Here is a 21,053-nt window from a genome sequence, read left to right as displayed (position 1 = left end):
GGGAGCTCCAGCAGAAGGACACTTATCTTCTGATGGTTGTTTTGATTGAATAGTTCTTTTAAAAAATATTCTTGGCAATTTAACCTTTAATGATAGATAGAGAGATATTTGTGAAAGGGGGATGGAGAGATGGAAGGACTTGCAGCAAAGGACGTGGACTGGATTCGAACCCGTTGCTGCAGGAAGCACTCGTTTTACATGGTGGCCTAAGCACCCTAGTTCATTAAGCTACAGTGTGCCTAACTGTAATATGTCAACAAGATGGAACAAGACATTTTCACCTGCTATACTCAATGTTTACATCTGGTGTTGTATGTATGCAAATTATCTATACATTTAGATTATGCACTGTTTGCTCATGTTGACAAAGAATACATTTTTTGTTTGTCTTAATGTAAGTAATCAACTGGGTAATTTTCATGGAGATATCTAAAGGTTAAAAATTTTACATATTCATAGTCACGTGAGAAGAATAATTAATAGGCGTATGAATGGGTTATATTTTGGTATTTTTCAAAACTTTCCCCTAATGGGATTCTTCACTCAGGACATGTTGAGGATACAAAATTAGTTGAGTTTGCTTCTGTTGCAATTTGTTCAACCTTTTTTCATAAAATGACTGGACTATACTGCTTATTCCATATTGTCATAACACAAAGGTGTGTTAATGTACATCTTTAGCAACTCTTGCCCCAGGGGGCTCCATATAAACATTACATCATTTCTCCAGGAGATGGCAATAGAGCACTATTCACAGGAGTCCCCGCTGAGGAAGGCAAGGCCGCACGTTTTTTTAAGAACTATATTGAAAGAATGTCTTGTTTGACATTTGGTACCTTTTGTCCCTTTGTGCACACGGCATAGCCAATCACACTGGCCCCGTTGGAGGTTCCTGAAGGTGTCAGAGGCGGTGGCTTCCATCTGACCTGCAGGACACCAGGAGTCTGACCACACTGGACTTGCACCTCCTGGGGAGGGAGAGGGGGCCCTGGGGAGCACAACACACACACTGGATAAGGAGAGAAAAAAAAACACAGCTCAACAGTGGCTGAGCCATTTCTGCCAATCTGATCACAAATGAATGTGCTGACCTCAGTACTATGGGTCTACTCCACATTAAGGAACCATTTCACAGTGCTATGCAATAAGATTATCCCCATACAAGGCGAGCCGTGCTATATGTCTCAGTCTAAAGGAATGCATACAACATAACCTTGTGTTGTTACAAAGACCTCTATCAAAAAAGATCATACGAATTGAATTCTAAATTATTATAAATTAAACATTTCCAATTTCTCTGAAATGTCATTTGCCAGTGGCATTTTCGGTTGCACAGTGAGTCAGTGACATTGGAGTATTTCTTCTAATTCAATATTTTAGAATGACTTTTTATATTCATACACATCTCTGTACAGGTTTGTGGTGTGTATCCCCAAATGTATTTGTAGGACATTGGGTAAATTTGTTACATTGGTTCAAAAAGCCAAGTTTGCCAGCAGTTGCCATCACTGCATGAATAGGAATATCCTGTTGCCAGATACTCGCTGACAATATTTTATGGAACATCCAAAAAAACCCAAAAAAAACACAGTTTGCTGTTTCCACAATCTGTCAGCACTGCCTCCACACTAAACAACATACCCATCTGTGCAGCGCTGCTGCTCCCCTGCAGTCACACAGTGAGACAGAGTGAGCAGATGCAGTCAGCAGTATCTTGGAGCTGCAACGTGCAGCTGCGTGTGTGTGGGTCTAACACAATCTTAATCACATTTTTACACTGACTGTCAGCTGACAACACACACACAGTCCTGGAACAGCAGCAGTGGCTGTTTGGAGATTTCATTCCCCTTCTCATATTTAAAACTACACCAGTCATAAACAACAAGCTCCTCTGAGAACTGAGATGAGCGTTTAGATGAATGTTTCAGTGGAGTCACTTCCTCTGGTACTGGGGACAAACAGCAGACACAGGCAGGTTATTGGGGGCTGCTTCCTGTGACTAATACCAATAAACATGTTGTCATCACTAAGAGCTAATGAAGTCACTTGTTTGAGAAGCACATGCTGAGTGTGAAAGCCTAATATAGTTCCTCCAGACACTGCCCTCCTTATTGAGTGGTCCACCGATAACTGTACTGTTTTAGACGCCTCTGATTAACATGTTCAATAGACAGATCATTTAATGAACTCTCAGCATGTTCCATCGTCAGCGGCCAACAGAAAACGTCAATTCAAACTTCAGTATCACTCTATCTTTGCCCTCCCCCTTCTTCCTCTCTCAGACCCTTTGTGTCCTTCTTGTATGTCCTCTTGCACTTTGTTCAACTCATTACTTGACTACATAATCTTTCTGCTATGTTCTTTTTGTCTCTAATTTTCTAAACGGGTTTCATCTTATCCTAGTGCCTCACAAGTGAGGTCTTGGTCTCTTTCCCTGTTAACTAACTAAAGGTTAAATAATCATAATCTCATTACTCTGGGCACTTAGTCAGAAAAAGCATTAATGTGACATGTCTGTGCCATGTCCTTTGGATAGAAGTGTCTGACAAATGACTAAATGTAAATCTAGATGTTTTGTCTGCACTAAGGATGTCACGATTACTTGTTTTCACAATTAATCGCAGTATTAAACGCCAAAATTAATTGTTCGGAAAGGTTCCTAAATACCGTCACTTTCTGAAAAAGATTATGGGAACCATATCAGCAGATGTGCACCACAGTAAAAGAAAATGCACAGATACTGGTCCATTTACCTAACATAACACTGAATTGGTAGGAATTTAAATGTTAGCGTGTCATTTGTAATTTTAAAAAAAATATTAAAATAAACTTAAACATTTGGTATAGATGACAATTAATGACTTAAATATTTCAAAGTGATTATATTTTGACTATATTTGATTTTACACATTCATAGTGTTGTGAAATGTATTGATGCATAATAATCGTGACAATCGTAATACCGTGATTATTTCTCTGACAATAATTGTACCAAGAAAATCTATAATCGTGACATCTCTAGTCTGCACCCATAATTGGCTAATTCTTCTGTTCCTATGCTATATCACATACAAAAAATAGCACCATAAATGTATCAGACTGTGAAGAGATTCACTCTTATGACATTCTCACTTGAAAAGATTTCCTGTAGCAAGACAGCCAGACTGTGAGGCCCAAGTTAATGCTGGCAACAGCAAAGCATCAACGAGTCTCACGGGAGAAGAAATCCCAGAGATCTACGTTCACTATTTACACTAATTTGGCTTCCAGAGATACTCGTTTCCAGTCTCGTGTAGCTCTGTTCAGCAAATGCTTCTTTCACGTTTTCTCACTGCACTTTCCATTTCTTTTGCATGTGTGTTATCACAGTAATACACACACAAATCCTGGAGGGCAATCTCAAAGTGGCTGGGGAAAATGAAAATGGCAGAGATGTTTGTCAGGTTTGTAAATGTAATGGGCTTGAAGCGTGTGGCTGAGTAAATAAATTGATGACTGATTGTTGAATGTAAATTATCGGATGGCTTTCCATGTGAAATATCATTGACTGTGAAACATAACAGAATGTGAAGCTAGAACAGCAATCACACTGGGGGGACAAGAGTTTATCATAAATACACGGTGCATGAAACAATTTGCAGACACCAAAATGAGTAAGACTTTGGTCCAGTCTGAGAGCTCATATCAGGAAGTATACTACCTGCTCAGTCCCGAACAGCAGTCAGACAAGGTTAGCAACCAGTTAGTAAACATGCTGCAGTGCCTTTCTGAGTCAGATATTTTTTTTTAGAAATTAAAAGGAGGTAAAATAAGATCAAAAATGTGAGATTTACAGTACACCTTCCAGGTGGCTAAAAGCAAGCCTCCAAATGAATATCAATGTTGCTTTGTGTCTGAAGAGTGAAAAAAGTAACTAATTTCTCAAAGGTTCAACTCAACAAATCAACACTACCCCCAAGTTGCCAAAAAATCCACAAATGCAAGTTTATTTGTAATTTGAGCACTACTAAAATCAATTAAACGACTAATGCCACGGTCAGAATACACAGTTTTAAGCCTGATTCTGACAACGCTGATGGTTTCTGATGGAGAGCTTTTGTCAGTGGTTGAGGGGTGAACATGATTCACTTTGTGTGAACTCTTCAAAGATGCTCGTCAACACATCACATATGCTGACTAGAAATCTAGCATGCTAAATATCGAGTGAGACCAGACATGTTGTTTGGGGTGAAATGCTGTGTCACTCATGAACTCTACATGACTTTAAGGCTGCCCACTCTCAGGTCAGCAAGTTGCGTTGAGTGAACTATCATATTTACTCATTGGTACTCAACAAAACAGCTGAGAATAATGGGAATGGTTTTACATCTTTGAGGTTTTCATCAGGCCTTGTGGGTATCTGAATCAAATCCCATGGCAATATTTCTGGACCAACATGGTGGACGTTCAGAATAACCAGTCGACCAACATTTCCATTCCTGCATTTACTGAGGATCATGAATGTGAATGAGAGTTATGCTTTGGGGGCTGACCTGCAGGCTGAGTGCAGAACTCCACTGAGATTTCCCTCTTCTCTCTTTGATCCATTGGAAGCTGCCAAGGCACCTGATGTGGCTGCGCCACAACTTTCACCTTGTAAACTGTCATGGGCTTCAGATTGAAGAACTTGTACTTGTAGCCTCCGGCTTTGACCATGTCATACTCTGCACCGTTGAGGAAGATAGTGTGGCTGTAGTTGCTGTTGCTGGGCATCCAGGACAGCTCAGCAGAGACCTGTGTGATGCCGTCCACTCGCAGGTAGTAAGGTGCCACCACCACATCTTTTCCCACCAGCAGAGTGCAGCGTAGCTCGTCCGACGGGCCGCGATCAGTGATGCTCTGCACACAAATGCGGTAGGTGTTGGTGGCAAGATTGAGCTTTTCAATAAGAGACTTTGTCCTGCCCCCGTAGGGGACACTCATGCGCACCTCCTTATCCACCAAGACATTGTAGCCACTGATGGAGCCCCAGCCTGGTGGGACCACGGGAGGATCCCAGCCAATAATAACACTCTTGGCCAGTTGTTTAATCAGGTTGATGCGGCGGGGATAAGGCACAATGTCTTCACCGACCTCGTCAATGCTGACATCCAGGGTTCCAGTCCCATTGCTGGACGAGCCCAGGAGGTCCATGCCCAAGCTGCTGGTGCTTAGGCAGTCTAGTTTACTGTCAGACAGCATGCTGCTGATGCTTGTTCCTGTCCCTGTTCCTGTTCCTGTGCCTACACCCAGTCTCTGAGACCCCAGGCTACTGTGGTTGAGGTAGCCAGGTTCTTTAGCCACTGTATCCCTGTGCTGGACAGAGGGTTTCCCCTCATCTTGGACAAAATCCACAAAATTGGATGGGACGAGTCCACGCTGTCCATCCAGAAGTTCTCCTGAGGAATGGACAAGACATAGTTGCTATCGTGGTGATGTGAGGGTCAAAACAATAAACAATTATCAAACCAACTCAGACCTTCATAAAAGCCATCCTCATCCATCGTCCCGTAAACGTAGAGGTACTTTCCTGCCACCAAGGGGAGCTCTGCCTCAGGATGCTCGTTGGGCCCATCATAAGGATTGTAACTAAAGCAAAAACAGAAATGAATAAAATCAAGTGCCAGATTTGTTTTAATGTCAAACACTGAACATCTCAAATAATGTATGTATGTCAAGTAAAATGTTTTGCTGAGTGCTGCTTTGAAAAATATGAAGTTTGTTTCTATTTCTTATTTATCTATTTTGGTTCAAATATGACAGTGTTGAAGTCAGTGTGGGTTTAAAGCTCTGGCTCTGTTTCGCACATTTATGCTATGAGGATTCCAATTATTTTTGAGCTGACAGGTAATTTTAATTTAGAGACAGAAACACTGAATTGTCTTTAAGTCCACAGCCTAAAGCATTGCAAGAGAAAGCAAATAACCTCAGCAAGATTTGACCAGAACTTGTATCCACAGATCAGAGGGTTTTGTAAAGATGGAAAGGACTTTTGCCCAACTCTCTTTGTTAGCATTCTCTTGTAACTATATCCATACTGCATCACTTTGGTCTGGTTTTACTTTGAAAATGGTAAATGGAAATGGACTTGCACTTATATAGCGCTTTTCTAGTCTCTTGGACCTCTCAAAGCGCTTTGCACTGTAAGTCACATTCACCCTTTCACACACACATTCATACAGCGCTAGGCACAGCGCAGGAAACTAACCATTCACACACATTCATGCACCCAATGGACACATCGGGGGGCAAGTGTGGGTTCAGTGTCTTGCCCAAGGACACTTCGACATGTTGACTGGAGGAAAACCTGTCAATATTGATGTGCCAAATTCATTGTGATGCTTTAGATTATCGTTAACATGTTCAATGTTTAAAAGAAATAAGACCCTGTACACTGTGATTACAGGTAAATTGTGTGCTGTATAAACATACCTGTACCGAGCAATACACAGACGGACCTTCCCTGTGAATCTTGGTTTAGACCTGGTGGTTGAGCGGAGCTCTTTGTCCATCTAGAGAAGGCAAAACAAGATACAAATAAACATCAAATGCTCCTTCTTTGTGCTTTCACAAGGATTCGACCCAGGATGACTCTCAAACTCATTTTGTATGATCATGTTCAGAGCCATAGCGTTTCTTCCAAACTAATTTTATTTTATTTTATTTTATTTTATTTTTTTTAAATATTTTTTGGCTTTTTCATGCCTTTATTAGATAGGACAGTTCAGAGTGTGACAGGAAATGGGAGGCAGAGGGGGGGGGAATGACACGCAGGATAGGGCCGTCCGACGCGGGACTCGAACCGGAGCCGTCTGCAGCGAGGACTACAGCCTCTACACATGGGGCGGGTGCTCTACCAACTGAGCTAAACACCGCCCCCTAATTTTATTTTTTAAAAGTTCGCAATAAACATGTTTCTTTTCTTTTTTTTATTGCCTCTGACGCACTAAAAATATTATGAGCAGTCCCAGACAGTCTGCACGAGTGACACGGGAAGCCTCCGGCATCCCTGCTGTGTGGATTTTCTCTTGTTCAGCCAAAGCACATTACTTAGATTAAAATGAAGCAGCATTTTTTTTCTGTGCTGTCTGTACGAAAGCATAACACAGGTATGAGAGAGATAACAGATCTAATATCAGCAGGTTGAGGTCACTGAATGGTGTTTAGGTTACAAATTATTATCATTGTATAGACTAAATTATTGGTGGTTCTTCTACACTGCAGCCACTCATTGTCATTCAGGATATTTAGAGAGTCTTGCCTTGTGTACCTATGAGAAAGTTGCAATAAAAAAGGAGCCACATGGGACACAATTGGGCATGATCAGATACCTCAGAGAGGAAAGCCCGTGCTGGGCTGCTGCCTCGAGTGCGAGTGAGGAATGTTGGCTTGACGGAGAGGAGCTCGGGCTTGTCTCCACTGATCTGGAGTGGTCGAATGAACTCAGATATCAAAGATCTGCTTGTTGGAGCCTCATTGCCTGTTGGACAAACAAAACTTTTCTCATCAGATCCTCACATCACAATACAAGTCAACTTGTGTCAAACATGAAGCAGAAAAAAATCATTAAGTCTATGTCCACTTCAGAGATGTGAGAGACAAACAAAAGGGGAGATAGGGAACATAAAAGAATTCAAATGAACAGCACTAATAGCCTCACAATCTAATACACATCTGTTTTGATTCTCGAACAATTTGATGTCAAGGACCAAACTGACACCAATCTGATATGTTTTGTCCCAGGGTCTCTATCTTGGAGGATTTTTGCTTCTCGATGCTTCATCACAGCAAGTGTTTGAAACCCATGACCTATTTTTGGTCATGGATTTCACACATCATTCCATTGTGTTACTGTCATTGTGGAGCCATCACTGCTGTACGATATACTGTTTTAGGACATACTATAGCATATCACTTGCATAAACAGGTGCTGTGTAGGTAAATGTCACACTGTACTATAATAGTCTTCAGCTTCCAATCACTTCTAAACATACAGAATTAATGGAAGAGTTGAGTGATGAATACTATTGTAATTAGTGAGGCCTTTGTATTCAAGTCAAACTATACACTACACTATAATTGATTACTTCTTTAGCAGTTTGTGTTTACTGCAGATTCGTTGGAAGCCCAGCCTCGCAGACTTCAAGTTTCAGCAGGAAGTTTTTTTTTACCTTCTTCTATGAAGTGTGGTCACTCTCATATGACAGAGAGGTTACAAATGCACAGCACCTGGGCAACGGTGGACTGATCTGAAATTCATTTGGTGGCCTCTAAACTCTAGATATTACTTTCTTTGCTAGAAATGTGATCACAGCTTTGACCTATAAGACACATAAATAAATGTAAAAGAATAATGTCTGCTTTTGCTTTTAAAGCTCTGTGCATCAATAAGATCCTACACATACCTTTTCCTATGGGGGCAGCCAGTCCATTAAGGAGCTGGGACAAGGTTTTGTTGGGTGACCCGGGAGATTCACATAAAGTTAAGGGTTCAGTGCTGAGGATATCAAACTTCCCGGCCTGGAGCCGGAACTTCTCCAGCTCTTTTGACAGGAGGTTGAACTGCTCACTCTGACTCCGACATTTTTCCTCCAGCTCACGGACTTTGGCCTGTCGATGGTGTGGGAGGAAATTCATTGAGAGAGGAGTGAGAGACAGAGGCAGAGCGATAGACAGAAAGAAAAGAAGAGACAGGCAGGCAGATGGGGAACAGGAGAGACAGGATGGGAAGAAGAAAAGAGGCAAAATAAAAATAAGGAAACCACAGAATACAGGACTGAACATTTTGAACACACAAATAGTGAGTACGCACATATACATATATATAAACAGTAGGTATAGATACAAATGTATACCTCTACAGTCAACACACAAATAGAACATGGGATGAAATTTTACAGAAGCACTCATAACATTTGGATCAGTCATTGCAGAGAAAAGCTTCTTGGAATGACTTTTTAACTACTACTGACAGTACAGTATACAAATCACATGCAGTACATTTAATGCTAATAATACTGAAAATAAAGCCCTTTCGCTTTAAGGCCATATGCATATCCCACACTGCACAGTGTTGGAGAGGATGGGCTGCATGATACTTTGTATTTTTACTTATTGTTAAGTTATACCACAAAAAGACCAAAATCGATAATGCAAATAAATGGCGACGCCAATGAGCCACACTGCTGAGCTAGCGCCTTCATCATGATCCTGCTACTGTAAATACTGAGGCGTCAAATGTGTTTGACTCCACAACTGAAAATAGCTCCCAGTGGCCAGGTGCTTTAGGAAATGACTTTGCCTCTGAACATTGTTAGGAATGGTCTTCTCTTGAGATTTGTCAACAATAACCAAAACATAAAATATCATCAGCCACACTTTAAGAGCAGGAAACTCCATTGCACAAATGATCAATGACAGATTGAACATTTGTTTGGGCAGGAGTAATGGAAATTCCAGGTGCTACAGTGTGATTTCTCAAGCTGAATTATGCAGTGCATCAGAAATCACCTCTCAGTCTGAAACTGACAACAATCTGAACCAGAGATACTCCAGAGGACACTGAAGCTTCCATGGAATTTTTTTCAGTAGCACTGCCCAACACACAGCAACACCCGCTGCAGCACCACTCTCTGTGTTCCTCTGATAAAACACTTCGTCCATTTCATGCAGACCGGTTGTTGCTGGATATAACATGCTGTTAGCGAAAAGACGACAAAGGAACTCCTGCGTTTGTAAAACAGAATTAGTAAATTAAGAGGCATTAGTTTTAATAGCATCATACAGTACTCAGCTGTATGGCAGGTAGACCGTTTTTAAAACATGCTGGATAACACACATGCAAAGCTACAACAGAAAAGGATCACATTTGTCACTGTTTGGCAATGTGATCCTTTGATGTCAATACAGTCTAATAATAATATATACATTATTATAGAAATACAATTACTAATATAACATAAAGTACTAATATCACATTTACACAATGATTTTTTATTCCTATTTATTTTGATGGTTAAATGTATTTTCTAATTAAAGACATTTCTTTGTTGTAGTCATATTTGTATTTGCTCAAATCTAAACACACACTTAAAAAGACATGTCTGGTCTTATGAATTTAAGTCCGTATGACTCAGTGTTGATGGGCTTTGATTATGTGGAAATGAGGTCAGTCAGCAAGGCCCCAGGCATTTATCTTTAACAGGAGTCGATCCATATACTGAAACTTTCTGAACCTTGTCATCAATTGTTAAGTGAGTGTAGCTGAATTTTCCTTTATGATCAACTCAGAAAGACCTCCAGTTGTTGCTGTCAGTCATCAAAGAGCCCTCCACTTGTGAGTTTGCTGTGATGGGAAATGTGAAACATTGGTGGTAAAGCCCAAGAAGCAGTTTGGAAATGTTCTGGCAACCAAGCAATACACACCGCACATTAATTCTGACTCTTTTTTTTTTTTTAACTTATTGTCTACCACCTTTCAAATCAATTAAAACTGGCATCAAGATGAACGATTGTTTTGCAATGAGCGGTTAGATCGTCAGACATCCTGGACCAAAGTAAACATGTGAGGACTGTACCATATTGATAATACTGGGAAAGGTGTAAAAAATATCAATAAAAGCAGTTCTGAAATACCTGCATGCTGTCCAAGTGGTTCTGTATAAGCATAACACACACCCGTACAGTGAACAGAGATGTAGGAAAGAAATAAAGCACAATTACAAATACGATCACTCGTACACATCTTGAAAGCACAAGACTCTTAAAATTACAGGCTGCTTTGACACTCACGCATATACAGTACATTTCACCCAATTACAAGGCTAACAGAAAGATTAAATAATAGACTATACAGTATGTGTTTGACTTATTCACTTTTCTGAAAAAAGGGTTGCATGTGAACTTCACATGACAATTTAAACATATTGTGAAACTATAAAATATACGGTAGCACTTTACTTGAATCGGTATTCATAAGATTGACATAACACTGTCATAACCATGACATAACAGCTGTCATAAACATGAATGAATACTTATGACAGCTGTCATTAAGTGTCATTCGGTAAGTTATGTCACTTTTAATGCAAAGTTGACATTGTTTGAGATGTTTTTGTTCTGACAACTTGACATAAAGACAATTTAAACTGTCATAGCAGACCTAATTGCCAAACTTTAACAAGGACATCTCAAACAATGTCAACTTGGCATCAAAAGTGACATAACTCACTGAATGACACTTAATGACAGCTGTCATAAGTATTCATTGATGTTTATGACAGCTGTTATGTCATGGTTATGACAGTTTTATGTCAATCTTATGAATACCTATTCAAGTAAAGTGCTACCAAATATACTCAGCCCAAGACTCATAATTTAAAAAAAGAGAGAACTAAAATAAACAGGAGCACAAAGATTCAAGAAGTGAGTAGAGCAGGAAATGGCTGGAAGTATACACAGGTCTGCCCCCAGGCTGTCTAGTCTCTTTTCCTCCAGCAGCAACCACATAAACACACACAGTCACGTCACCCCCCCGAGTCCAGACGCTCACCTCTAACAGATGGACAGCGCCCTCATGTTCCTTTTTAGCCTCAACCTGAGCCTAGGAAACACAGGGTGCAGTGTTTCAGTTCACTTTCATTTATATTGCAGTTTAGTTTCAGTTTAAAACACCAATGAAAGGCCTTGAGAAACATAATAAAAAAGCTTTTCATTCACTGGTGCTGAGGGTGAAAATGGTTGAAAAGTTACTCATCTGTCCACACAGTATGAAGCTGCAATGAAGGATGAAACTACGGGTAGTACATTTCTTTTCCTTATATTCAACATTTGCAAGCAGTGCCTTGACTTAAGTGGAAATGAATTCCTTTAAACTCAGCTCACAACCAGCTTTAGACATTGTGGCTTTTCTTACACCATTTTCACCTCTTATGCTTTGTGTTTTTTAAGCTTCCTTAAAACAGTGAGTTATCCAACATCAAACAATTGTGTGCATGCAAGACAGCTAATATAATAAAGGAAGCATTTATATTTCAGGTTACACACTTACCTGTATGGCTACATCTAAATTAAAGTGTCCTACTACAGACTTGAGAGTCAGATGCAGCCATAGAGGAATCATATTTTAAAATTCAGTATGGTTCATTTCTCCCTACTCTGGTCTCCTCAAAGATACACATCCTTTCATTTACATCACCACCTGCAACACAAACTGGCTTTTAACTTGTTATTAAAGTGTGGGCAATGTGCTTATCCACTTGTTTCCCACAATTATTTCTTCAGTTGTATCATTCTGTAAAGTTACCTACTGTACATGGTCATTCAAAAAGATGAACATGTTGTCACGCCTTTGTGTCAATGGTTGTTGAAGCTAAGTAAAGTGGCCTTGTGACAAATGAAAAAATCTTGAATGAATTTTAAATTGTGTTGCATCAATGAGGAGACTAGTGAATTCAAGAGAAATAAGGTTTGGTATTATAGAAGCATAACACTGGACAGAAACACAGCATAATACAGCCCATTTTTCTTATGGGAACTAGAAACATCTGTTGAGAAAAACAAGTGTTCCACATGAATATGGCAGCATCTGTGGACTTTACAATTTCATAAATCTACTTTGCAGGCAATTAATTTAGGAGAATGCAGAGAGCAGCCAGTGTCTGAAGGAAGATAAGGCATAATGAGCTTCTGTTAATGAGAAGCTGAGAACTCGGCCTGTGAAAGACTGACTGTGAAGTTAGAGCAACACTGCAGCAACAGCTACACTGGGGTACACACACAGTTTCTAAAGAAGGCATTGGTGACAATTCCTATCACGTTCACACTATCAGCAATCTCAGCCTTTGCTCGGCTTGCTTTGACATTACAGTCAGTTCCAGCGCACAGAGAAGGAAGACCGAGCATCACGTGGCCTGGGCCAGCATTTTGTTTAAGCCAGCCTCTAAAAAGTGTCATATTAACTCTGGGGTTTGAACGTTTGATTCGCTCACTTGTAACAAACAAGAGCGCTCCTGAAATGTTGAGCACTTAGGGTTTAGAGAATGATAGACAGCTGAGCGATGGGGTTGAGAGGATGCATTGGGAAAGCGACGAGAATATTGAGAGGAGTGAGTGCTGTGGCCTGTAGAAAGCACTGTTCTTTGCCCTGCTCTCTATGGTATAGTCTTTGAATTGACTTTCACCTTTGTTGCACTGTATGTATCGCACCAGTGCTCGACAAAAAAGCTCTTTGACCCATGACACAGGCACAAGCGCCAGCTGGGCAAACAAGAAAGCCCCACCCTCTGGTGCTGCGAGTGTGATTTACCCTGAGTTGCCTTACCTTCTGAAGAAGGTCAATCTCCTGCTGCTTTGCATTGAGTACAGCCAACGCCTGCTCATGCTCCAACTCTAGCTGCTGCCTCCGCTCCGCAGCCTCACGCATATGCTGTCCGCAGGGGGTGCAGGGGTGGAGAGCCGGGGGGGAGGGTTGTGGGGGGGGAGCATAGAGAGGGCTGCTGTTAGTGGAACTAAAATCCAACGGCACTGAGCCAACACAAAATGCATCTCCAGTCTTCTCCCCCACACTCAGAGACAACACAGGTGTTACATGTGCACACACATCACACATACAGAGGCTGGTTAACAGTGTACTGAGCTTTTAAACCCTTAACACCAAGACATAAACTAGGCCACAGCAAATGCCATGTGAGAACAGTTTATGTCAAATGATCCGCAGGAGAGATCAGCTCAAGTTTGCACAAAGGTGCTTATGGATGAGGACTAGAGATGCTTTGCTGTGTGAACAAAAAAAACTAACATCAATCCACAGTCAGGTTTGCTGCCCCCTTTAGGTAACACAATACCTGTTAGAAGTCTGGACACTGGGACTGTTTGAAAAGCTGTCCTCAGCGATGTGTCGTTGCATGATCAATACAGGGTTTTAAGTTACATGAAAAGGGTGAGCAAACTCCATAGCGTGCTCACTTGTCTGTGGTCATCCATAACAACAAAAGAAGCCATACAATACAAGGGACTGAATGCTAGGTTCTTCATAATACAATATGCCCGTGTCATCCAGTCACGTCACTGCTCCCAATATATGTGAGTATTTGCAACACTGTCAGGTGAGAGAAGCAAATTACATTTTCATGCCAGTAAAAATTAAGGTCTAAGATAGGTAATGTCATCAAACTTGTAGGTGACATTATCATCATGAAGGGTGACCCACTCTCTAGATCTCTTCTTCCTTCCCCCTCCCAGTTGTCACAAAGCCAAACTCTTTGACCTGCCTCATGCAAAAGTTACATTCCACAGTGCTGTGGTCATATAGCCAGGTGACCATACGTATGTCTGGTAAGCAGCCCACGGGTAAAGGGAGAGATAAGCACAGCCACTGAGGTGGACAGAAAGCATTCAGAATGGGACTGAGTAGGACTGCTCCCTAACAGATGGACATAGCAGTGATACCTTATAAACCTAGCTGGGGCAGAGGGGGTCAGGGGGAAGGCAGGGGGGGGTTAAGGAGGGTAGGAGAACATCAAAGGGTGGAATAGGAAAGGGAAGTGGGGCAGACTGCTCCAAGCTTCTACTCTTTCACAGCTCCTGGTCAGAACTCCCAACACGACACTGGAAGGCAACAGACATGTCAGGGACATTAGACAGTATAGTGGAAGATAACCAGATGGAAGCAGTGTAGCACAGGTAGGAGAAGGGGCAACTGGCAAAGGGTTAGGCTCCATAAAAACACCTGAATAAGGATCCCAGGAAAGACGGACTACAAGAACTAGGAAATGCGCCCGGGCCCGACACAGAGCGTCCGCCCTCGGAGCCAGCTTCCTCACCTTGAGCACCTGCTCTAGGTTCTCCAGTTTGCCTTGGAGCTGGTTCCTCTCCCACAGGGCTAAATCTCTCTCCTGCGTCACAGCACCAAGGGCCTCTTTGAGCTGGGCATACTCAGACTTCACCTGTGCAGACAGGACAAGCAAGCAGCAAAGTGACTGGGTTTTAGAGTGCAGCTGGACTTATTCATTTCCTCACTGATCTTTAAACATTTTTTTAGGAATACTAGCAGCTTCATGTCTTGCAAGGTGGATATAAGAGAGGTTGTATTGAAAGGCGACACTTTCCTGACCTGCCCATTTTCTCCTGACACCCACAGATTTAATGAGGCTTCGCTCCTTTTTTCTCAGTGAAGCTGTGGTAACACATACTGTTCACCTTCTTGACACAGATGAGAATTTTAACACAGAAAATGAATAAATGGTTGCACATTTACTGCTCCATTTTTAAAACATTTTTTTAAAACTACCTACTACTAAGTGCAGGTGTCCGGTGTGGGGTTTTGCTGCATTGAGAAAAAAGGTAAAGAAAGTTTTGTTTGATGTTCCTCATCAAAACACACATATTCTTTTCTCATAAAACATTTGCAAAGCCATTTTTAGTAGGGTGGATTTGAAGCCTTACATGCGGTCTTCATCTTCCTGCATTCCGCTGGTGCCTTTTGCTCCTTATTTTGGTGCATCACTGACACTGGGTGTTCAGTGTAATGTTGTGAACCCATTAGCAGGGGTGTGTGTCAAAGTGCTTGTATCCAAATGGCAACTCACTCATCAAAACATTGCTACTATCCATCAAAAACACCACAGGATATAAGTGTGGCTCAAAATCTGTGCCATTACCATTATCTAATCAGACCATGTTGTGAATGATGGAAACCAATGTCAACAGCTTTAAATTGAATGCATAACTGCAGACTATAATAAAAGTGTCATCATTACAGGGTGGTGCTGGAAAAAGTCAATAGAGCAAAATGGCACACTCAATGGAAAAACCATCTTGTGATTCAAACTAAGGACCTGGAGGTGAAGTGAGTGAGTGTCACTGAGTCAGCATCTCACAAAATGAACTATTTGTTAGGTTGTGGTTTTACTAGTCATACACCCACCTGTGTTGTATTGTTAAATGATGCCAAATGATACAGACAGATTCACTTGTGACACTTGCAGTAGTAGTTCAACTAACAGCTTTCCACTTTTCCCATTTTCTAGGGTGGAGAAACTGTCGGGAACACCATTCAGTATAATCTAGTCCAATGACACCACATGGTCTCGCACTTGACTACAACACTGAATCAGTATATCTGATACAATATCAACTATGACTGAACATGATATAATGTAAAGTAGAGCTGTTGCTTTGGACAGATTTCCATTGTGCAGCTGTTACTATTTTCCTGGTATTCAGTGTTGATTTTAAGCATCCTGGTATAAAAAAAGATTTGCTTTAATGCCACCCAGAGCAAGTCTTTAAAACAGGCAGAAGTTGTTACAGGCTAGACATGGGAGCTGGCTGGTTTTGGCGATAATAGCATTTAAATGTTATTATAATTCAAGAGGTACATAATTCACTGACTCCAGTAGCTGTAGACCAAAACATTAATAAATTATTCATGCTTCATTGTTAACCGAGCACTAAGCATTCAACAGAATGAAGCAATTGCACATTTTATTAATATTGTACATCAATACAGCACCAGTGAGGTCTATCCTGCCATTATGAGCAATGTCTGAAAAATGTGACTATTTCTGTTTCTGCATTTTCTTAATGTTCTTCGTAATCATTCCCACAGACTGGTTGCATTGTTTCTTAAGAGGCAGTATTTTTCAATCAGCTTCTTAAAAGCCGTAATCGGTAGTGACATGACCGGCTCCTGCAGCTATAATGTGGTAAAGCCCCTTCCTCCGAGCAGCCATGAATGACTAATGATTCCTCCAGGAGGGCGTTTCAACAAACACCAGCAAAGCAAAACACAAACAGCAAACTAGTGAGCGTGCCTCTGAATGGCCCGCCTCCATACAGTAAAACACTACCTGCATGGAGGGGAGCGACTGTCAGACCTAATGTGGACAGATAAAACAAAACTGTATTGGATTCAGCAGAAGCAGGTCAATAGTCTATTATGGGCATAGGGAGGTGGTGTTTGTAGCCCCTCCTAGTTCATTCACATACGATAGGGATCAGAACACGTGGGTGGAAGCAAGGGCTAATATCCGCACTGCCCTGCAGAGTGCTGCTCTCATATCCGTCAGTGTGATAACAGTTCAGGATAGCTGCTCCAAGAGACACCCCAGTACTGATAAGACATCAATAACCAGCATTATGCCCTTCTTCAACCCCAACAGCAACTACCTGCCAATCAGCCCCTACAGGAAATTGGCTTTCTGTCCATGAAGAGGCCTTGTGCTCCTTGTTTGTTGATCTACTTTGACTTTGTGTTATCGGTTTCTAAGGCCTTTAAGGTCTTGGGCCTATAAGGAAGATGAGGACATTAGTATGAGGGGTTCATTACATGCATTGATACTCTACTAAGTGGAAAACGGTTTCATTTACCTAGCATCCTAGGGCTGTATTATTATAAGTAAGATACAGTATAGTATGACCAAGAAAATCATCTGATAGAGTGACTGGGGTGGTGGTGGTGGCAATAACTGAGGCGAGTGGCCACTTGTTTAGTCGAGTCATGAGACAGAGTACTGTACTGACACAACTGAACTTTGATCTGATGGTGGCAAAAAATGAAACAAACAGCTTCACAATTAATCACAATGTAATCAACATAACCAATGTTTGGTCACAACATGGCTGTGCACTGTTTGCACCTTAAAGGGATAGTTCAACATTTTGGCAAATTGGCCCATTGCCATAATCGCTATAGTCATAGCAGTAGGTTCGTTAACTTTATTTGTCGGTGTAAGCTATTTTTAGAACGGCGGAGCGAAGCGGCAGGCTGCTCAGGGCTATGCTATGGACGCTAAGGGAATTTCTTGGTTTCCCTCATCAAACTCATCAAATATAAAATCCCAAAACTCCAAAACGCTCTCATGGACAAGTTGTGACCTGCACATTCACCACGCTATGAGATAATAATGGGACGTTACGAAACTGAGCCTTTTTCGAGGTAAATACAGGGTAAATACAGAGTCTGCTTGCTGAAAAACTGTCCCTGAACGCAACGCGCATCAGCGGTTTTGCATGAATTTACGTCTAAAACAGCTCCGTCTCGTAACGTTCCGTTATTATCTCATAGCGTGGTGAATGTGCAGCTCACAACTTGTCCACAACAGCATTTTTGAGTTGTTGGGTTGTGTATTTGTTGAGTTTGATGAGGGAAACCAAGAAATTCCCTTAGCGTCCATAGCATAGCCCTGAGCAGCCTGCCGCTTCGCTCCGTCGTTCTAAAAATAGCTTACACCGACAATTAAAGGTAACGAACCTACTGCTATTACTATAGCGATTATGGCAATGGGCCAATTTGCCAAAATGTTGAACTATCCCTTTAAGTGTCGTGTTGCTTCCCTATAGCTCATTTTCTCAGAACATAAGGATTGGGTTCGTTATACTGTAACAAAAATGGCATCATCAATTTTATATTTTTCAAACAAAAATCACTATTCTATAACTGCACAGTGCAAATGTTGAAAAGTTAGGGGATCACCATAGTTGACGTGATTCATCATCTGTCACAAAATTTGAAACACACTCATTGTCAATCTATCCAATAATTGTTAACATATTTCGGTGGAGACCAAAGTTCCTGACCAAACGACATTTGAGCATGAGCAGACCAATGTTGTCATCCAGAGAGCCATTAACATGGTTTAACATTGAATCTTTAGATGTATCTTCCATCTTATAATACATATTAGATGAAACAATATACAGTATAAGGCTTATACTTTAACTTATACTAAGACTCTCAGACCTTCAGCACCTATTGTATGTGCACAATCACTACATGAATGCTGAAATGTATACAGTATGGCTTTTTGCTGCTTACCTTCTCATACTCAGATGCCTTGTGGCTATTTTTGAACAACTGGAGGTTCAGGTGCTTGTTCTCCTGAAGGAAATCTTGAAGCTCATTCTCCTAGGCAAAAGACGCAAAAAGAAAACAGTGTTTAGAACCCGGTAAGTCATCATGATTTGACCAGAGTACAGCACTCAAACACGTTTTGTCAGCGATAGCCTCTGCATTATTCATCTGAGGAGGCTGCTCAAGGTTCTCCAGTATGTTCTCGAAAGCACTGACTAAAAGAAGCTGCCATTTTAGCCATGGTAGTGGACCTTTAATCATTTTAGCCTTCACATGAATGTCTATTACATACTGAAATAGATATAGTAAAAGAAACATATATTTTGATACCACCAAACCACACACACAAAACAAATCTCTACTCTGTCCTACCAAGTGTGTACAGATGGGAGTAAGAAAATCCCTTCATTGCAGAAGAGGAAAACTTAATTACATTCAATCAACAGTCATGAGGCGTGCCATGGATGCAATTTGCAGAATCAACTGGAGAGTTCTCTCCACGCAGCCACAGCAGCATGTAGGCCAAATGTTGTCAGGAGCTGAGAAACCTACTGGCTCATGCATGATACATTTACAATAAATACAGTGCTTCTTAATGGCTGGTGATGGTGTGCTTGCTCCTACTACCTTATGTATTACTTATGAAGAATGTTTCAGAGGGCAAATGGAGACAGGAGTAATAATAAAACAGCAACATGCATGCAAAGGTACACATGTTAACAGACTGGAAAATGTTTAGCAATTTTCTTTGGTGCAGAGATGCTCACAAAACATTATAAACTCAGCATGGCTTCTCTGGTAAATGCACACCAAAGAAAATAGGTGCTGGCTATGGCAATAGGCATTCTTTAGACATTGTGACATGTCACAGTAGGAAAATCACAGGTGTAAATAATGAAATTAATTATGGCTGAATTCACTTAGCTGCTTCAGTTTAAGAGTTTGTGCATTCTGGCTCACTGTTACACAGTCATGGCTTCCCAGGACACATGAATAGGACAGCACTATGATAAATGTTATTAGTAAGACTGCCAAGACAAGTCAAAATGTAGCGTGCCTTAAAACAAGAACACAATAACTGCATAATGCATTATTTATTGCTATGCATATGTGATGAATATGAATATGTTCTGGTTTTGCTTATTGAAGGGAGTGCAATACCTACTCCTACTGCTCACTACATCTGATAATCATGATAAAAGATGAATTCTGACATAATAAAGCGTATTAACAAAATGCACATTTGCACACCACAGAGGAGAAAGACTGTGAAGGACACACAGCGATAAGTAAACAACAGCCTGAAGACAGAGCCAAAGTCACATCTGAGATCTGCTGTTTTTCTATGAATTTCATTTCCCTCTCATCCCAAAAAAATATTGGCATTTTAACCTGCATCAATTGTGTCCAGCCAATTTTAATGCTTCCCGTACAAGCACTAGATTGCATTGGCATTCCTATTCATATCCATTGATCCTTCAATTCAGAGCTAATGTGGGCTGGCTGAGCCTCCAGGTGTCCATTCTGAAGGACAAACATCAGTGTACATGCAGACTGATCTGAGTTGTGAGTTTTTGTCAGTAGCTGAGAACAACATAAAAATACTTTGGAAGTGTAAAGCTTGTGGTTCATTTAAGCATTTTAACATGACCGCTATCCTCCTTTCTGGAATTTGAATGCGACAGTACAAACATTGCTGTGCAAACCAAATTGTCTCGAACACAGAGAATCAGCTGTTTCTTTGTCTTGTATTGTTGGTGTGTTAACGCTTTAAACAGATCAGCATACGTCATAATCCCTTGGCAGGACACATTTTTATGGAGAGCCCGAGAGCCCTCTAACAGAGAGAACTACAGGCAGAATGTATTGTGGCCTGTATGAGCTGCCTTCAACAGTATTCAGCCAGAAACGTGAGATTTTCTGCCAATATACAGGTTTTTCTTTGTATGTTAACAACCACATACATTTAAAATGCACTCATACAGTAAATTCATTGAATGGTGTATTGAGTTACGCTTGAGATTCTAGCTAATAGTAAATAACCACAGCATAAACATTAGGTTTAACTGAAGGAAAGAACCTTATTGACCAACACAGATATTAGATATTACACAGATATTAACATAAAATGAAATGTACTCTTTTTTAATTTTTAATATTACAACACCCTCTAGTGAGCAGA

The 21,053-nt window shown here is 40.9% G+C and overlaps 1 protein-coding gene across 10 annotated transcripts in view; it reads right to left on the bottom strand.

The window, feature by feature from the left end:
* The window catches only part of rimbp2b (RIMS binding protein 2b), a 95,276-nt gene that overhangs the window by 15,821 nt on the left and 58,402 nt on the right, over positions 1-21,053 (bottom strand). For 5 of the 10 annotated variants that reach the window (XM_085787524.1, XM_085787520.1, XM_085787517.1 and 2 more), the window contains 11 exons: positions 18,836-18,925; positions 14,841-14,963; positions 13,340-13,444; positions 11,570-11,620; positions 10,654-10,674; positions 8,424-8,628; positions 7,350-7,498; positions 6,451-6,530; positions 5,498-5,607; positions 4,533-5,417; positions 837-1,009 (listed from right to left, as the gene is read on the bottom strand). In XM_085787524.1, coding sequence (XP_085643650.1) covers positions 837-1,009; positions 4,533-5,417; positions 5,498-5,607; positions 6,451-6,530; positions 7,350-7,498; positions 8,424-8,628; positions 10,654-10,674; positions 11,570-11,620; positions 13,340-13,444; positions 14,841-14,963; positions 18,836-18,925 — 1,992 coding nt within the window. The remainder of the gene's footprint in view (positions 1-836; positions 1,010-4,532; positions 5,418-5,497; positions 5,608-6,450; positions 6,531-7,349; positions 7,499-8,423; positions 8,629-10,653; positions 10,675-11,569; positions 11,621-13,339; positions 13,445-14,840; positions 14,964-18,835; positions 18,926-21,053) is intronic. The other 5 variants (XM_085787514.1, XM_085787515.1, XM_085787518.1 and 2 more) reach the window with 1 other exon arrangement.

Source organism: Trachurus japonicus, chromosome 9 (genome assembly GCF_045865225.1).
Source record: "Trachurus japonicus isolate A0001 chromosome 9, Traja_1.0".
NCBI classification, from domain to species: Eukaryota; Metazoa; Chordata; class Actinopteri; order Carangiformes; family Carangidae; genus Trachurus; species Trachurus japonicus.
This window is presented reverse-complemented; position numbering and strand designations above follow the sequence as displayed.